Below are 18,037 nucleotides of genomic sequence, written 5' to 3'. Positions count from 1 at the left end.
TTCTGCTCGGCTTCAAAAGATATCCCGAGATTCTAGCGCTATATTCAAAAGCCGACCGGCTACGGATAAGGAGCATGTTTCCGACCTGCCTTTTCTCACAACATCGCAAACATGGCTTGTGTCGTTCCTCCTGTGCTATCCAAGCCATTGTTAAGTCATGCTTACTACTAAACTTGCAGCGCGAAGGTACCCTCTACATCGATGTAGCAATTCGTATGCGAGGAGTCTGGCTTCGCTTGCACCGCGCGTGTCGATCAGCCCTCTCGATGCAGGCATATCACTCGACTACGACCGACAGGTCTTGCAGCTCAAGTCTGTTAGACATGGCTCCCCGCGCCCGTTGACCTTGACGGAGAAGGTGCTGTACAGTCACCTCTATACTTCCGCTGAGCACCACTGGTCTCTGGATGAAATCAGGCGTGGAGAGACGCTGCTGCACCTCCGCCCAGACAGAGTCGCATGTCATGATGCGACGGCTACTATGGCATTGCTACAGTTCATCAGCGCAGGCCTCCCGAAAGTCCAGATCCCCACAACAGTGCACAGCGATCACCTCATTGTATCGCGCGACGGCGCCGAGGAGGACCTTGTCCGTGGAAGAGAAGAGCATCGCGAGGTTTACGCGTTTCTTAGTAGCGCAGCGAAGAAATACGGAATCGGCTGGTGGAAACCGGGTGCCGGCATCATCCACACCACCATCTTCGAGAATTATGCGTTTCCTGGAGGCCTGATCATCGGGACGGACTCGCATACGCCCAACGCCGGCGGCATGGGAATGCTTGGCATTGGGGTTGGGGGTTCTGATGCAGTCGATGCGATGGCTGGTATGCCCTGGGAGCTCATGTGCCCACAGATCGTAGGTGTCCGACTTACCGGTAGCCTGCATGGATGGGCCTCGACAAAAGATATCATCTGCAAACTCGCCGGTATACTATCTGTTTCAGGTGGAAAGGGCAAGGTGATTGAGTTTCTTGGCCCAGGTACGCAGACGTTGGGTGCCACGGCCATGGCCACGGTCTGCAACATGTCAGCTGAAATTGGATCGACTTCCTGTATCTTCCCCTACTCCGAGGCCATGAATCGATATCTCTCGGCGACGAAGCGGAAAGATATCGCGCTTCTCGCAAACGGCTACAAGGATATCCTGCTGACCGCAGATGAAGGCTCCGAGAAGCACTATGACACAGTTATCGAAATCGATCTAGACTCGTTAGAACCACACATCAACGGTCCTTTTACTCCGGATCTTTCGCATCCTCTTTCAGAACTCAAAGATGCTGTAGCAAAGAATGACTGGCCTGTGGAAGTCAGTCACGCCATGGTGGGCAGCTGCACCAACAGCTCATACGAAGATCTATACAAGACGTCGCAGCTTGTCGAGCAGGCCAAGGCTGCTGGTTTACCGAAAGTGAATACACCCTTTCTGGTCTCCCCAGGCAGCGAAGACATACGCGCGACTGCAGAGTCGGAGGGTATACTGCAAACATTGCGCGAGGCAGGCGCTGTTGTACTGAGCACAACTTGTGGCCCTTGCGTAGGGCAATGGCAGCGTACAGACGTCGATGTCAAAGGCCGCGAGAGAAACACGGTAGTTTCCAGTTTCAATCGCAACTTTGTTGGCCGGCACGATGGAAACCCAGAGACCTGTTCATTTGTGACATCTCCAGAGATGGTGACGGCTTTTGCCTACTCTGGAAGGTTGGATTTCAATCCTGTCATCGACTCTCTTCAAATCGAAGGGTCAGCGCAGGGGTTCCAGTTTACAGCACCAAAGAACGTCGAGTTGCCCATGCAGTTCGTTGTGGGCGAGGATTTTTACCAAGCTCCATTTCATGACGCCGACGATGTGGCAGTCGACATTGACCCACAGTCTGAGCGTCTGCAACTACTTGAGCCCTTCAAACCCTGGTGTCCCGGCTCGACGAAAGACATGCCGATTCTCGTCAAAGTCCAAGGAAAGTGCACGACCGATCATATTAGTCCCGCAGGCCCGTGGTACAAATTCCGTGGTCATCTTGAGAACATCAGCAACAACATGCTTCTTGCAGCTTCGAACGCCTTCCTAGGTTCCGACTCCAAATTGCTCGGCCACACGATCCACCCGCTAACCAGCGAAATCGGACTTGTGCATGAAGTCGCCCGAGACTTGCGCGATCAAGGTGTAAACTGGTGTATTGTCGGGGACTTCAACTACGGAGAAGGGTCATCGCGTGAGCATGCAGCGCTAGAACCGCGTTTCCTCGGTGGCGTCGCGATCATAGCGCGCTCTTTTGCCAGAATACACGAAACCAATCTGAAGAAGCAGGGCATGCTGCCTCTGACTTTTGCGAATCCCCAGGACTACGATCGCATCCAGTTGGGCGATCGCATTACGCTACAAGGTGTTGAAGACGGCGAGCTACGGCCGGGAAGGCAGGCTAGCATGCGTGTGGTGCGCGCGAATAATGCAGGAGAGTGGATCGCGCCGCTCAACCATAGTTACAGCAACGGTCAATTGAAGTGGCTGAGAGCGGGGAGTGCGCTGAACCATATCAAACAGACGGTCTTGGGGAGATGATGCGGCAGACTGGAGTTGGAGGTGTGTTTTGGGGTAGACCCTCGGGGAGACAATTGCAATCTTGCAACGTCAACAAACCTAAAAGTCTCCACTCGATGTCGACATCAGCGATACTAGCCATTGAGTTATATGACTACCTCGGCGCTTTTGGCTGGACCGCTCGGTCTAGAGGGTTAGATAATGTAAAGACGCCACGGAACCCCGCGGTCATTGCCTCGATTCTGATTGGCGGAAGTCCCACGCTGATCTGCAAACGTAGGCCGACGCGTTCCTGGAGCCCTAGAGCCGTCTCCCGTAAGCCGTGAGCGGGCAGCTAGTTTGAGGCACCTGTTGACTGTACGTGATCTCGACGACTCGTATCGAGCATCAATTGACCTTTCGCAATGGCTCAAAGAGTGCTTCTTCGAACAGGCCGGGGCTTGTCGCTCGCGCCTCGCTCCCTGCAGATCACCCGCTCCTTCAGCACCGTTCTCGATACCCCTGTCGACCCTGGAACTCAACAATTACGCTCACCAGCGCGGACAGGCTCCGTCTTTGAGAACGCGCTCAATGCAAGTGCGCCCAGGACCAGCTGGACGAAGGAGGAGATTACTGAAGTCTACAATACTTCGCTGATAGACCTTACACATGCAGCGGTATGTCACACAGCTCTATCACTATTTGGATAGACAATGTCTCATCAATCCCGTTGTAGGCTTCGGTGCACCGGCGCTTCCATGACCCCGCCGCCATCCAGATGTGCACACTGTTCAACATCAAGACTGGAGGCTGCAGCGAGGATTGCTCCTACTGTGCGCAGTCATCGCGTTACGACACAGGATTGAAGGCTACGAAACTGTCATCAGTTGACTCAGTCCTGGAAGCTGCGCGGGTTGCAAAAGAGAATGGAAGCTCAAGATTCTGCATGGGAGCTGCCTGGCGAGACATGCGAGGCCGCAAGACCAATCTCAAGAACATCAAGGAGATGATAAAAGGGGTTCGCGGCATGGGTATGGAGGCATGTGTCACTTTGGGTAAGCACCAAGTTTACGAACTGCATGTCAGACACACACTGACTTCATGTTCCTACATAATAGGTATGGTTGATGCCGCGCAAGCAAAAGAGCTCAAAGACGCTGGATTGACTGCATACAACCACAATGTTGATACCAGCCGGGAGCACTACCCCAGTGTCATCACCACTCGCACGTACGACGAGCGACTCGCCACCATCAAGAACGTCCAAGAAGCCGGCATTCATGTGTGCACCGGCGGTATCCTTGGTTTAGGCGAGAAGGCTCGTGACCACGTCGGTCTCATCCACACCGTCGCAACACTGCCAGCCCATCCCGAGAGCTTCCCCGTCAACGCCCTAGTACCGATCAAAGGCACACCCCTCGGCGAGACACAAGCCATCTCCTTCGACGCTATCCTACGTACCATTGCTACCGCACGACTCGTCATGCCGACCACCATTATCCGACTCGCGGCTGGTCGCCACACAATGCGCGAGGAGAAGCAGATTATGTGTTTCCAAGCGGGCGCTAATGCCGTCTTTACGGGCGAGAAGATGTTGACGACTGCTTGCAACGGTTGGGAAGAGGATAAGGCTATGTTTGGCAGATGGGGATTGAGGCCTATGAAGATGGAGGAGACAATTGGAGAGCAGCGCAAGCTTCCGGGACAGGATGAAGCTGAAGCGGTTGTTGCGGCTGCTGAGGCGGAGGCTACGGTTCAGGCACTTGCTTGAGGGCAGAAATGGTCTATGTAGAATTATCATCACAGAGTTGCCACGCAGTGAAGCACTGCAATGCTGAGCCGTATGATTATCTCAATTGAAGCTAGAGTTTCGCTTGCACACCCGCTTCTTGTAAATGACCTTGTGACTGTTCACCTGCCTGATTCTCACACCATTTCCCAAGCAATTCTACGAGTCTATCCACCTCTGCTGATGTGTTACCAGCATGTAAGCAGATCCTCACTCTAGCAGTACCCACCGGAACAGTCGGCGGTACCACGGCTCTGACCATCATACCATGAGTTTGCAGAAAGCTTGCTAGAACCTTTGGTCTTGCCAGCTGTACTGCGAATATGGGCGATCTCGGGCATGCACTTGGAATTGTGAGTGCTTGACCAGCCGATTTCGAGTGTCTTTGGAGATGGCCGAGGTTGGTGTAGAGATGCTGGGTAAGATTTTGTAGATGGGCTTGTAGTTTCACGCTCTGGCCAGACTGAAGTAGCCGGTACGAACAGCGTATGAGGGCCAACGAAGGGTAGGACAGGAATGTCGTGTAGATAAGTGGACGTGCGTAGTTGATGAGGTAATGACGCAATGTGTCTGAGCCGAGAATGATTGCTGTGAAGTGCTTAGCATCTGTCATAAACTTGGGGAGAAAGAAATACGACGTACCTCCATTCGCCGCTACCGCTTTTCCGAATGTGTGGAGCCGTGCGAATATGCGTTGCTCGAGGCCTAGCTCACATACCAGACCCCTCCCCTCTGGTCCTAACACCCCAGTAGAATGTGCCTCGTCCATAACGATGTATCCTCGTTCAGGGCCCAAGACTTCTTCTACGACCTCCACCATCTCTTTCAAAGGGCATACGTCTCCATCCATACTGTAGATGGATTCCAATGCCACAAACACATTACAGCTCTTGTCTCGCACACCCTCATCCTCACCAAGAACTGCTATCAAAGCATTCTTTAGGGCAGATGTGGAGTTGTGTTCAAAAGCAATCGTCTTCCCCGCTCGTGATAACCTCATGCCATCATGAACGCTTGCATGTACGAGCTCATCATAGACTATCACGTCTCCCGGCTGCGGTACACTCGCGAAGAATCCCGCGTTTGCATCAAAACCACTGTTAAACAGTAGTCCAGATGCAGCTCCATGGAAGTTAGCAATCTCTTGCTCCAGCTGTTCGGCGTACGTCGAGTTGCCATCTAGGAGTCTTGACCCGCCGCTGCCCAATGGCAAATCAATTCTTTGCAGCTCTTGGAGGTACTCCGATTTGAGTTGTGGCGAAGTGGATAGCGACAGAAAATCGTTGGACGAGAAGTCGGTCTGATTTTGAAGTTGTAACGTCAGATTACGGAGTGTTGCGTTTGTCCGGCGGCGATCGAGTAGTTCTTGTAACTTGTTTTGCAACGGCGCCGAATGCGTTTTGCTCCCCATGTCTTTCTGTAGAAGGCGATAGATAGGAACGCCTTTGACCCACGATAACGTGACCTTCAGTGATGGTGTGGAGCTGACCAAATGGCTGGCGTGGTAGGATCAGCGGAAAGCGGGAAGGAAGCGTGGGGTCTGCCGCGGCTATCCGCGTCGTCGAAAGCTGTCAAAAGTAAAAACATACTCATTAGCTAAAAGACCGCATAAGCTGACCCCTCGATGCCGTCGGAGATGCGGCTTGACTCATTACATTTGTACCTGCATGTTTAGCGTCGGTGTGGACGCGGAACCACTAGCGCACTCTCCGCATTGGACAGCATGCAGGTGCAGCCATCTACCATAGCACCTTCCTCAACTCACCACTATCTGGAAGTAAAAAAGAAATGGCGAAGGTGCCAGGAGGGTTGTGGACGAACGCGATTGCTGTTCAGGTCTATGGTGCCAACACGGGAGTTGGCAAAACAGTTTTCTCGACGCTCTTGGGTGCGCATTTCGGTAGGGCAAGCCTCAAGAGCAGGGCATCGCCGTTACGCCACGGGCCTTACAAAGTACAATATATAAAGCCTGTATCTACAGGCCCAGCTGATGAAGCCGACGATAGGTCAGTGTGGTGATGCGTGATCCGACAGATATTTGGGACATAAGGGCTGACTGTACGCTAGCTATGTGCACAAGTACACTGGCCAGCGTGTTTCTACACTCTTCAAATTCGACAAAGCTGTGAGCCCGCATGTTGCGGCAAGGGGTTCGAAAAATATTGTGAGTTCTACCTTTATTGTCGTGCTTTCGCCAACAGCGATTGACTAGCAAAGCCCAGCGATGAGCTCATCAGCCAAACGGTGTTCAAGACGGTCCAGAACGCAGCAGGCACATTAGATCAGGGCAGACTCTTTTCGATAATTGAGACAGCTGGAGGAGTTCTGAGCCCAGGACCTTCCGGCACCCCACAGGCGGATATCTTTCGACCACTACGACTTCCTGCGGTGCTCGTAGGCGACCACCGGTTAGGTGGCATAGCCTCTACTATATCAGCTGCGGAGTCCCTGATCATGCGAGGATATGATATCGATGCCGTTGTGTGTTTCGACGACAAGAGCCAATATGAGAACGCGGATTACTTAAAGAAGTATTTCATGGATATGGGTATACCAGCTTACAAACTACAATGGATTCCGAATTTCCAAGGTGTTGCTCCAGGTACCGAAGGAGAGAAGGAAATTATGCGGAATTACTACGACACGGAAAGCGATAGTATAATAGTAGGAAAGGTTGCCAAGGACCTGATTCATCGCCATGACCAGCGACTCAGCCGCCTAGGATCCATGCCGTACGAAACCGAAGACAAGATTTGGCATCCTTTCACACAGCACAAGCATGTGAAGAACGCAAACGACATACTAGTCATCGATTCGGCATATGGCGACTTCTTCCAGGTCAAGCACAAGGGAAATGAAGAGGTGCCCCATCCTGAGAACCAGACCTTGTACCCAGCATTTGACGGCTCCGCATCATGGTGGACGCAAGGTCTTGGACACGGTAATCCGCGATTGGCACTGGAAGCAGCATATGCAGCAGGACGCTATGGTCATGTCATGTTCGCCGGCGCCACACACGAACCAGCTCTCACTCTAGCGGAAAAGATACTTTCGGGCTCGCCACGAGGGACTCGTTTGAGGAAAGTGTTCTACACAGACAACGGAAGTACAGCGACAGAAGTCGGTATCAAAATGGCGCTTCGTGCGTCCAGTAAGCGCTATGGCTGGGATAGCGCGAAAGAGGCCGTTGGCGTCCTTGGACTCAAAGGCAGCTACCACGGAGACACGATTGGGGCCATGGATGCCTCTGAACCTTGTGTCTTCAACGAGAAAGTCGACTGGTATCGCGGTCGCGGATTCTGGTTTGACTACCCGACCTTCAAGCTCAAGAATGGCCAATGGGTAGTCGAACCGCCTAAGGGCATGGAAGAAGAATTGGGTCCAGCTCAGAACTTTGAGAGTCAAGACGGGATATTCGATTTCGCTACCAGAGGTAGATCGGCGCAGTACGAGGCCTACATAGAGAAAACACTAGACGAGCTGGTCAAGAAGCAAGGCAAGAAGTTCGGTACCTTGGTACTAGAGCCTGTCGTCCTCGGAGCCGGAGGTATGCTATTCGTGGACCCGCTTTTCCAGCAAAGCTTAGTGCGCGTCGTCCGTCATTATGACTTTGCAAACGGCTCCAAGGTTACGGAATCTCCGAAGGAGGAGAATGCTTGGTCTGGTCTTCCTGTCATGTTTGATGAGGTGTTCACTGGTTTGTACCGTCTGGGCCGCTTCTCTGCGGCCTCATTCCTTGATATCCACCCGGACATAAGCGTGAATGCGAAGTTGCTTACGGGAGGTTTGCTTCCGCTTTCGATTACCAGCGCCAGCCAATCCATCTTCGAGGCTTTCTTGGGCGACGAGAAATCGGAAGCTCTCCTGCATGGACACAGCTATACCGCTCATGCAGTCGGGTGCCACGTTGCAAACACAAGTCTAGACATCATGGAGAAATTGAACTTGGGCCATGAGCGGAGCTTGGCCGAGAACGAGGACAAGGTGGTAAGCCATGATAACGGCAATCGTGTGTGGAGTATGTGGTCCGACTCCTTCGTGGCAAGCGTCTCAAATCATGAGAGGGTTGAGTATGTGAACGCGCTGGGTTCAGTGCTGGCCGTATCGCTCATTGACGAAGCCGGCTCCGGTATGTCGATCTTTTCTCCTCCAAGCTTCTTCATTAACGTGACCTAGGCTACACTTCTTCTGCAGCGGTCGGCCTTCGCGATGCTTTACTCCACGATGTTTCTGAATCACAGGTACAAATTCATTCGCGCATACTGGGTAATGTCATCTACCTCATGGCGAGCATGACTGCGACGCGCTCTCAACTAGCCCCTATAGAAGCGGCATTCATGGAAAAGTTGGGAAGTGTTACAAAAGCTTGAAGAGGTGTAGCGGCTTTGATGCACCTCGTGCCACTCCTATTCACAGCCCGCATGTAGACATTTAACGCGAAGCTTTGTGTCACCACTCTCAAGGTGCACAGGAGTCGCGCGTCTAACTAAAACAAACAATGAACCGTTTGCGAAGTTGAAAACTCATCACGTATCCTGAGCGGCATAATTACCAGCATCCCGTCACCTCATATGCGCTGGACAATTTCGCCAATCACAACGACCGCAAACTTGCTCAGTCATACGAGTAGCGTGTGTCAACCCTTCCTTTAACCGGGCAACAACAACGGCGGTGCGCCTCGGGAGTCAGCCACGAGCTGCATCTCTTATTTCCGCTCCCGGAAACACGTTCATAGGTGATAAGTTTGCTGTGGCATACCGCAATATGAGCAAGTATCTGCGATTGAGCACCCGGAAGTGCACTGTTCTGACTTCTCATAGGCCCCACTGCAGCGTTCTGACTTCTATATAACATATAAAGATGTGGGTCATGAGTATAGCAGGTAATGAAAGCAATCGGTCTCACATTGTGTCCTTGAAGTAATAAACCTTGCTACCCTTGACCGGCTGTCGGACTGGCGACCTTGGAGACTTGACCAAGCTACCACTTCACGAACGAACAACGCGAAATTTGGACCATTATGTCGATGCATTCTATGCACAGTGAGGGTACGCCATGGCTTACGCAACCTGTTATGCTGCATTCCTCTCGAAAGTACACCTGCAGTCTCAAAAGCGACACGCTTTGTAAGTGGCAGCAAGGGTACTGGAGATTTTGGTACGAAGCCGACCACAGGTATGCGCTTCCAACACTCGCATTCTTCATGGCGACCATCGTTCTCTTTGCCATCCCTTTTCTCACCTCGAAGCTCGTACGAAAACCTCCCCCAAAGATCAAGGCTGTGCGACAACTGCTTGCCATCTTTCGCTACCTCGCCTACCGTTCATATCGCATCCGGCCTTTGAACTGGAACTCCGCACCACTCGGCATTCTCATACTTGGGGCAATAGGCACAGTCTTCTTCGTCTGTATGACACTCGGTCCGCGACCGTACTATTGGCCCAACCAGAAGAGCCCTCCGATCTCATTCGGAGGCTCACCGCCGATCGCTACAAGAACAGGATGGATGTCGCTCGCTTGCCTACCCTTTATCATGGCGACGTCGACGAAAAGTAACATGATTACACTGTTGACGGGAGTATCGCATGAGAAGCTGCAGTTGTTCCATCGATGGATCAGCTATGCATGCTTTGTCCTTGCTTTGATACATACATTCCCCTTCATTGTGTTCAATGTATGGAAAGGCACTATGGAGAGCGAGTGGCATACGGACGTATGCTATTGGACCGGTGTCATCGCTCTCATTGCGCAGGTTCGTGATCAAATCCGTCTCCCTCCCGTGTGGGATCTAGACTATGCCCAGAGGAAAGCTGATGAGCGTCCAGGCCTGGCTGACATTCGCTTCCAACTCCTACCTTCGAAATGTCAGCTATGAGTTCTTCAAAGCAACTCATTTCATCGCGGCCCTAGTGTTCGTCTTGTTCTTCTTTCTTCACTGCGACTTTCGGCTGTCGTCGTGGGATTATTTCATCGCAACAGGTGTCATCTATACATTGTGTTGGCTTCATAGCCACATGCGCATCTTTTTCCAGAACGGCATCAGAACGGCTGCCGTCGGCATGGTGTCGAACGACTTCGTCAAGATTTCAATCCCGATGAACGGCAGCTGGAAAGCGGGTCAACACTACTTTATCAGAGTCTTTGGCCTAGGTGTACATGGGATGACAACACATCCCTTTACGGCGTGCTCTCTTCCAGGAGCGACTCGCTCTCTCACGAACGAACTCGTCTTCTATATTCGACCGCAGGGAGGTTTTACAGCACGCTTGGCGAGGCACGCTCAGCAACATCCTAAGACAAGCCTAAAGGTGTTACTCGATGGCCCTTATAGCGGCATAGACATGAGGAGAGTTGCCGCAAGCCAAAATACTGTGGCTGTTGCTGGTGGATCTGGTGCTGGCTGGCTTTTGCCGCTAATTGAAGCGTTCCTGCGGCAGGGTGAGCACCAGGCTGCAGTGAGCGCAACAGACCCGCACCGCGACGGCGACGAAGATGTCAACAGAAAATCTGCGATGAAAGTGATACTAGCGACAAGAGATTCGCTGACCAGGAATTGGTTCGAGCAGGCCGTCGTGGAGCTAGTAGCGAACAAGCTGAGCGGATGTCGCTGTGACGAATTGAGCGTGGACATCTACTACACCGGTGAGGAGGAGCACAATGGTGGCATGAAAAGCCCGAGAAAACTAGAAGAAAAGTCACAAGTTTCGGATGAGAGTGTTGGCTCAGGGATGAAAGCGTTGTCGACAGATGTACGTCGCTCAGGGGAAGCCGCATCAGACACCATCCAGACTGCGCTCACCCCGAAGCATGTATCGCAACGACCGGACCTTCGAGCCATCATCGCCGACGCAGCAGAGTACGGAACTGAAAGTACGTCTGTACTGGTATGCGGCCCGTTGAGTATGCAGAGCGATGTGTCGAACGCTGTTGCTCGTGCGCAGATCGGTGGCATGAAGGATGGGAAACGGGATGTGTATCTGCACATGGAACACTTTTCGTGGGCTTGAGCGTCAGGACAAAAGGATAATGTACGATTTAGAGCGATTTGCATGTGCACTGAGAACCGTCTGCAAATGGAAGTCGTGTTAGGTGGCATTATCGTGGATTGATTATAATGACGTAATGCCCACGCTAAATCACCTTGTTTGGGCCGTATGGCCTAAGAACTCCCAAAAGACTGCGAGCCTCAGCAACTCCTCCATACCCAAATGGATGGCTTACCGCTACCAGTTTCAGGAACCACACGGTTTTGTGAGCCATGTATGAAACACATTGTCAGCGACGATGCTGGGGCCAACCGGGTGACGCATACATTTCCACCGTTCCTCAGTACGCGTCATACACCATTGATCACGAAGAAGCAACGAGGTGTCACCATCGCTTCCTACGCCAAAATTAGTGCCGTTTGAGAGATGGTACAACATGTCGAGCACGCAGACGCCGTGCGATCATCCTAGGACTGGCTGAGCTGACTTCTCAGAACGCGTCAATGGGCCACGACAGGCGCACGGGAAGTTGACCAAACACGGCAGAGATATCGTTCCGGTCATTCAACAAGCCTGCCGACGTCAAACTCAGTATCAGTCCCGTTCCGCACTAGGACCTTCACGCATGTTGTCGAAGACGGTACCATTTAATATTTCATCCTTGTAGGCCAGTTTATACTGCGGCCACACCTCGGTGTCAGTGATTTTGGACCAAATCCTACGTGATAAGACTCGCATGCACGACTATCGGAAGTAAGCCTCCGTCCACATCGACGACTCGAAGCCGCAGAAGCAGTTTCGTGCACGCGATGCAGCGAGATGCCTATTCTGAGACGACGAAGCCGTAAGAGCCTCCAGGACCTACAACCTCTTTACTGCTGGCGTCTGTAGAACGTCGCATCGACCGAAAGATGAGAAATCAGCGCAGCTTTAGTCCGCATGGGTTCTGGCCGAGGCTGTCTTATGATAGCGGGTCATTGCACGTCCCGTGGCTTAGCAGTGCGGCTTCTGCCGTCCTGAAAGGTTCACCCGAGCGGCGAACCCCTGTCTGGAACACCCCAGCTACACCCCCACGGCTCTCGGCTTCATGAGAACAACAATACAGGTTTGCCGGTTTACCGGTCTACTACTGGGATAGCTAGACACTTCGAACGGCCTTGGAGTTGATAGCTGGGCATCATTCGTGTGTGAGATTGTCTTCAACATGGTGGCATGCCAGGAGCACAAATCTCAGCTGAAGCTGTGAGCACCGCATATCCCAGATTGACGTATTGGGACGCACCGACCTGCAGGCCAAAAGCTACACTGGCACGACCCGTGCGAAAATGCTTATAGCACTAGGTTGTCATAGTCCTGGGGACTTTCGGGTGATTTTCAGAGTCAAGAGATGTGTGATTGCAATCTCTCAGCCTTAGTTCATCCTGGTCAGTCTCGGGACAGACCAAGCGTGGCACCCTCGGTGCTGTGATACCTACAGGGCGTTTACTGGAGACCTGCCAAGCTCAAAGGATGGTTATGGTTGGGTCGCAGGTTACATGTGACGAGCAAGCCATGGGGTCCCTAGGATGTGGTACGCTGTCGATATGTCGGCCAAATGAGAAGAGAGGACCTGAAGCTCGATTTTGCTTGGTGCAGTCTATATTTTGCCTGTCTGCATCATTGCGAAGTATTTGTTGACCGTCCGGCTATTTACAAGTCTTTTGTACCAACAGTACTCTGGAGCGACAGTCAAAATGTATCACAACTACTCCAAAAGTATGATGGTCGCCCTGGCCGTGGCTTTCATGGTACTGCCATTCGTCTTCGTTTGTTTGCGTTTATGGGCAAAAAGGATCGCTAAGCGTGTGGGTTGGGACGACTTCCTCACAGTTGCTGCTTTGGTAAGAGAACTTTGAGCGGTTCCGTGTGTATTGCGTCCTCTGACTGAGCGCTGATAGGCTGTGTCTATGGCTTGCTGCTCGTTACAGTTAGCTAGTAAGTGATTCGATTGGAAGGCAGATTGCAAACTTACGCCGATTGATAGCTGCGATACATGGCTACTTGGGGTCTCATCAACCACTGGATGAAAAAGGCCAGCCCATTATGGACGATCCCGGATTGATATTCTTTGAGCAGGTAAGTACACCCAGCTGCTGATAGCAGTGCAATTGCTGACTTCTCTAGACGAAGTTTGCTTTGAACATGATCTCTATTATTGGACTAGGTCTTGTCAAATCGTCGATTTTGGTGCTATACAAGAACATCTTTGACGTACGAAAGTTTCGCATCGTGGTATACTGCGTGCTTGCGTATGTCGTATGCTGGACCGTCAGCTTCACATTCTCGCATCTATTCACTTGTTACCCCATAACGGTATTTATTGAACCGTACTATGGGAATAGCTGTGTCGAAACCGTGCCGATGTTCTTGGCCCTGCTTGTAAGCTACTGTCTCTCACTTAGCATAATGATTTCGATTCCAAGCTAACCATGTTACCAGTACACGGGTGTCTTCGCAGACATTGTCATCCTTATTCTTCCTATCCCGATGGTTTTGAGTGTCAGAATGGAGGCCAAGAAGAAGCTAGCCGTGATCGTAATGCTTTCACTTGGAGCTGCGTAAGTCTTATTCCGTCTCGTACGTCAATGTGTTCAAGACAATTGAGTCGTACAGAGTATGTGCTGTCAGCATCACACGGGTTGTGGCGACTTACTCGATCGCCGGCGAATACCTGAAGCATCCCGACGACGTCATTTATTACACAGCACCGGTGTTCTTTTGGACCAACATTGAACTATCTTTGGGTGTTGTTTGCGCCTGTTTGCCCACGCTCCGGCCCATTTGGTTTTACTTCTATCCTCGCGAAGCAACACAAACCGGTTCGAGCTACGGATACGGATCATCAGGTCACGGCTTTGGCTCATCCGCGCTGAACGGCACCACGAAAAGTACTACGTTTGGCGGCAAGTTGGTACGCAAGCCATACCAGGAGATTGACGAGATCGGTACGTAATGCATGACGTCCCGTAAAGCGCTCCACTAATGCTATGCAGAGCTGACGGCGCGCTCTGAAGCTCCTTCTACGCCTCCCGAAGACGCCTCGACGCTAGGCAAGCGCGGTATCACGAAGGAAATCACGATTCACCAGACGTTGGGATGAATGTGTGGGCGTCTACCTCGGTGCAAACAAGAAGCGCCGGTGTTAGCATATTGAACCGCGAATCCTACAATACTCCGCTCGGTATATGTCTCGGATCTGGTTGCTCAAGGTCTCCAGGCTATTGGCGTAGCATATGCATTATTTTTTGATTGGATTGGCATCCTTCTCGCAAGATACTGCCGAGTGCCAAGTTCATCGGCGAAATATATCTTGCATACCACCGACAGCACTTCACAGACACCCTGTTCCTGCAGCGCTGTCACCTTCCGAATCTTTCGATGGTGGTTCAATGCTACCTGGAATCCAACCCACGTGCGCAAGGATGGAACCGCCTAAAAGGAACAAGGCCCACGTCATGCTCTCAACATGGCTCGCTGAACTCTTGGGAAAGTTATGTGTGGAGACATTGCGCTGGTGCGCTTTAGGCTAACGCACGGGTCCGGGGCCGTCGGAGGACATATAACCGAATGCGGCTGCGCCCGCGGTAACCGGGTCGATTGCGAACGAGTACGGCAGATAACCGCGTCGGTGACTATACCTAACCAAGCGCGGATTTAGCATGCATGGACGCTGGCTGCATCCTGTTTGTCGACTAGAGTTTCCACCGGGACGACAAATCCCTCGCCCTGACGACTTGTGGTCCGGGCATTCTATGCCACCATGCAGGTAGCCGAGAAAGTTTGATGTCAATTAAAAAGCACGTTGGGCCGTTGCCCATTTGCTTGGTACTGTCAACATGAGGGTCTTATCATTACTGGTTTCTTTTGCCGCGGCGGTCTCTGCACTTGCTGTACGACAGACTGATGTCGCCAAGGATCTGGAGACTTTGGTGTCGTCGCCATCTTCGGTCAACGTCGAAATTCGAGCGCGTTGGAGTGATTACAACGCCCCTCTTCCATCTGTGGTCGTCCGCGTGCAAAATGACAAGGATGTAGCAAAGATAGTAGGTTCAGCCTCAACCAAATTGCCGGTACAACGGATCGTCGATGCTAATCCAACGAAAAGGTCAAATACTGTACGAAAACTGGGATACCGTTCCTTGCACAGAATGGCGGCATCGGATGGGGAAAGACTTTCAAGTTGGGGAAATGGGGTGTCCTGATCGACCTTGCCAATCTCAACAAAGTCGCTGTCGCTGCAGACAAGAAGACCGCCACTATCGGTGGCGGTGCAAGCATCGGAGACACGATTGCAGCAGCGAATACTGCAGGTGCATTGATCATCACCGGAAACTGTAACTGCGTTGGCGCTCTAGGTGCGATGCTCGGTGGCGGCTATGGCAATCTCATGGGCGAGGTCGGATTCGGAGTCGACAACATCATCTCCATGCGAGTGGTCGTTGCATCAGGCGAAATACTTACCGCATCAGCCACGTCGCATCCGGAACTGTTCTGGGCACTTCGGGGGGCAGGACCCAATTTCGGAATCGTCGTTTCAGCAACCGTCAAGGCAACGCCCGCCACTAAAGAGGATCGCACAGCATACATCAACAACCTTTTCTTTTCCCCCGACAAGCTCGAGCAGGTTGCGCAAGCGGTTGAAGACCTCCCTCTTACGCCCCAACAGCGAGTATATCTTGTACTGACATCTAGTGGGGAGCCACTCAACGAGCCTTCTATCCTCGTCACTGGCTTACTTCGTAAAGGCACGAACGAAACAGGCCGCGAAGCCTTCGCCCCTTTTTACAACATCGGCCCCATTTCTGAGTCCAGCGCTATTACTACGTACGACCACTGGAATGATGCCAACATCGGCTTTTGTACTCGCGGTGGTCGCAAGCCCTCGTACAGCTCCACCATCACGGGCATGAACGCTCAGAAGTGGCCTGAGATCTGGGAGCTCTACAAAGGCTTCCAGGCCAAAGGTCCAAACTCCGCCGTCCTCATCGAACGCTACAACTTGACCAAGGCCATGTCAGCACCCGTTGGCTCGGCAGCAATGAATGAAGCACTCAGGAGGGATGCGTTCTCGCAGGCTATCGTCATACCGTGGTATGATGATGCTAGCCTCGATACTGAGGCCCTAGAATTTGGAAGCAAGGTCAGGGCACTTTGGACCAGGAGCGATGATCCCAAGAATGATCCCACGTAAGTCTCTACTGCCATGATCGAAACGAACCAGAGCTCACAAGATGCGCAGCTATGCCAACTTCGCCTTTGGCGACGAGACGAACACTGCTATCTACGGGTCCAGTCTCCCCAAGCTGAAAACACTAAAGAAGAAATATGACCCGAAGGGAGTGTTCAGTCAGTGGTTCCCGATAAAACCATAAGTGATAAATAGCGTCCATGCTCAGCTTTCAGACAAAAGCAATGCAATTAATGCCTCTTCCGACTACCCAGTGTGTCCAACTTGAAATACTGTGCATCTTATCGTGTATCCGTCCATCACCCCCCAAACTCAACCTCTCTAATCCACCACAAGTCCCACGTCCCATTGCATGCCTCAACCAGTCCAACCGTCGAATTCGAGCTCCAGTCCTCATACCCACCATCCGCCGAGTACGTCGCAGTTACCCTACGTGTAGAACAACCCCACAAACCTGCGTCGGTCTCTGCTCTATTCAAGGCGTCTTTTGCTCTATTCCAACAATCAAAGACTTGGATTGCGTTGCCGACCCAGGAATGCTGCGGAACCATTTGGAGAGGCCAGGCGGAGCAAGTGGTGCGCATCAGGACGTATTGGCTTATGCGCGGGCGCGGAGGCTTCGGTGGTGGGGGATATGGGAGGGGGGTGTTGGTTGCGGGAGTGATGCGTGAGGGCATGTCTGTTGTGTCTTGGGGTGGCTTGGGGTATTCTGTGTTCTTATTGAGATTGAGATAATGTTTGCTCTAGTTGATGGAATGAATTCTTAGGGTATATTGGAGATCACGAAACATCTTCACGAGACACATGCATGTGGCCCGTAGATTCACATACCAGCGTGATATTCTGCCAGCTCAACCCAGTACAACCTCTCGTGCTGTACCCCATTCTTCATCTCCTTCCCAGCCAGGACACCGAAATGAAATACTGGCTCACCGTTACAAGCCGGCCCACCATTCACTAGCTTATAGGTTCCCGGCGTGATGGTAGCTATCGTAGCTGAGATGTCGCCGGCAGCACGCATAGAGTCTCGGAGTTGAAGCATCCGCAGTCGGAGGAAACTGGCCGATGGAAGCTCGTGTGCCCACACGCCGAGTGGCTCACCCTGCCAGGGAGGGGAGGATGAAGAGGGGAATGGGGAGGGTGGCATGGGGCGAACTAGTGTCATCAGGACTAATGCTTTGGGTCTGAGGTCGGTAGACATTGTGTACACCTCGGTCGCCATCGGGTCCAAGATTTGGCCAACGTAAAGTGGAAGTTGATAGACACATCGTATTGATAAACCGATGCCAATTAGTTGCCATTTTAAAGCTTGCTGAGCTGCCGTGACTAGGTCATGAGGCGTGTGCCAACACGCATGTCGTTGCCTATAAGTTGCTTTGTCGGCAGCGCAATTCTTTCCCGACAAGTATCTTTTTCCGTCGAACATGGCAGCGAATTCGGCAGATAACCCATACAGTGTCGTCCTCAAGAGCGCCCATTATCCCCTGAGCACGCCCGTTCCACGAAAATGGGTGGGTAAC

The 18,037-nt window shown here is 52.1% G+C and overlaps 7 protein-coding genes across 7 annotated transcripts; 6 read left to right on the top strand and 1 right to left on the bottom strand.

Annotated features, from left to right (window-relative positions):
* Positions 1-157: 157 nt before the first annotated feature.
* On the top strand, positions 158-2,557 carry J4E78_003279 (uncharacterized protein; the record flags this gene model as incomplete). The annotated part of the gene is made up of 1 exon (XM_049363919.1): positions 158-2,557. One exon carries the CDS (start codon positions 158-160, stop codon positions 2,555-2,557), a length of 2,400 nt encoding a protein of 799 aa, XP_049224584.1.
* A 383-nt stretch (positions 2,558-2,940) lies between these two features.
* On the top strand, positions 2,941-4,286 carry J4E78_003278 (uncharacterized protein; the record flags this gene model as incomplete). The annotated part of the gene is made up of 3 exons (XM_049363918.1): positions 2,941-3,192; positions 3,252-3,570; positions 3,634-4,286. 3 exons carry the CDS (start codon positions 2,941-2,943, stop codon positions 4,284-4,286), a joined length of 1,224 nt encoding a protein of 407 aa, XP_049224583.1.
* A 91-nt stretch (positions 4,287-4,377) lies between these two features.
* On the bottom strand, positions 4,378-5,715 carry J4E78_003277 (uncharacterized protein; the record flags this gene model as incomplete). The annotated part of the gene is made up of 1 exon (XM_049363917.1): positions 4,378-5,715. The coding sequence occupies one exon, from the start codon at positions 5,713-5,715 to the stop codon at positions 4,378-4,380; it is 1,338 nt and encodes a 445-aa protein (XP_049224582.1).
* A 1,043-nt stretch (positions 5,716-6,758) lies between these two features.
* Positions 6,759-8,480, top strand: J4E78_003276 (uncharacterized protein; the record flags this gene model as incomplete). The annotated part of the gene is made up of 1 exon (XM_049363916.1): positions 6,759-8,480. One exon carries the CDS (start codon positions 6,759-6,761, stop codon positions 8,478-8,480), a length of 1,722 nt encoding a protein of 573 aa, XP_049224581.1.
* Positions 8,481-10,363: 1,883 nt separating this feature from the next.
* Positions 10,364-11,311, top strand: J4E78_003275 (uncharacterized protein; the record flags this gene model as incomplete). Its single annotated transcript, XM_049363915.1, has 1 exon — positions 10,364-11,311. The coding sequence occupies one exon, from the start codon at positions 10,364-10,366 to the stop codon at positions 11,309-11,311; it is 948 nt and encodes a 315-aa protein (XP_049224580.1).
* A 2,061-nt stretch (positions 11,312-13,372) lies between these two features.
* On the top strand, positions 13,373-14,429 carry J4E78_003274 (uncharacterized protein; the record flags this gene model as incomplete). Its single annotated transcript, XM_049363914.1, has 5 exons — positions 13,373-13,405; positions 13,454-13,540; positions 13,769-13,887; positions 13,943-14,274; positions 14,323-14,429. The coding sequence occupies 5 exons, from the start codon at positions 13,373-13,375 to the stop codon at positions 14,427-14,429; spliced, it is 678 nt and encodes a 225-aa protein (XP_049224579.1).
* A 736-nt stretch (positions 14,430-15,165) lies between these two features.
* On the top strand, positions 15,166-16,701 carry J4E78_003273 (uncharacterized protein; the record flags this gene model as incomplete). Its single annotated transcript, XM_049363913.1, has 3 exons — positions 15,166-15,372; positions 15,435-16,516; positions 16,569-16,701. The coding sequence occupies 3 exons, from the start codon at positions 15,166-15,168 to the stop codon at positions 16,699-16,701; spliced, it is 1,422 nt and encodes a 473-aa protein (XP_049224578.1).
* Between the last annotated feature and the right edge of the window lie 1,336 nt (positions 16,702-18,037).

Source organism: Alternaria triticimaculans (assembly GCF_023758025.1).
Source record: "Alternaria triticimaculans strain BMP 0046 chromosome Unknown scaffold_3, whole genome shotgun sequence".
In the NCBI taxonomy this organism is placed as follows: domain Eukaryota; kingdom Fungi; phylum Ascomycota; class Dothideomycetes; order Pleosporales; family Pleosporaceae; genus Alternaria; species Alternaria triticimaculans.
This window is presented reverse-complemented; position numbering and strand designations above follow the sequence as displayed.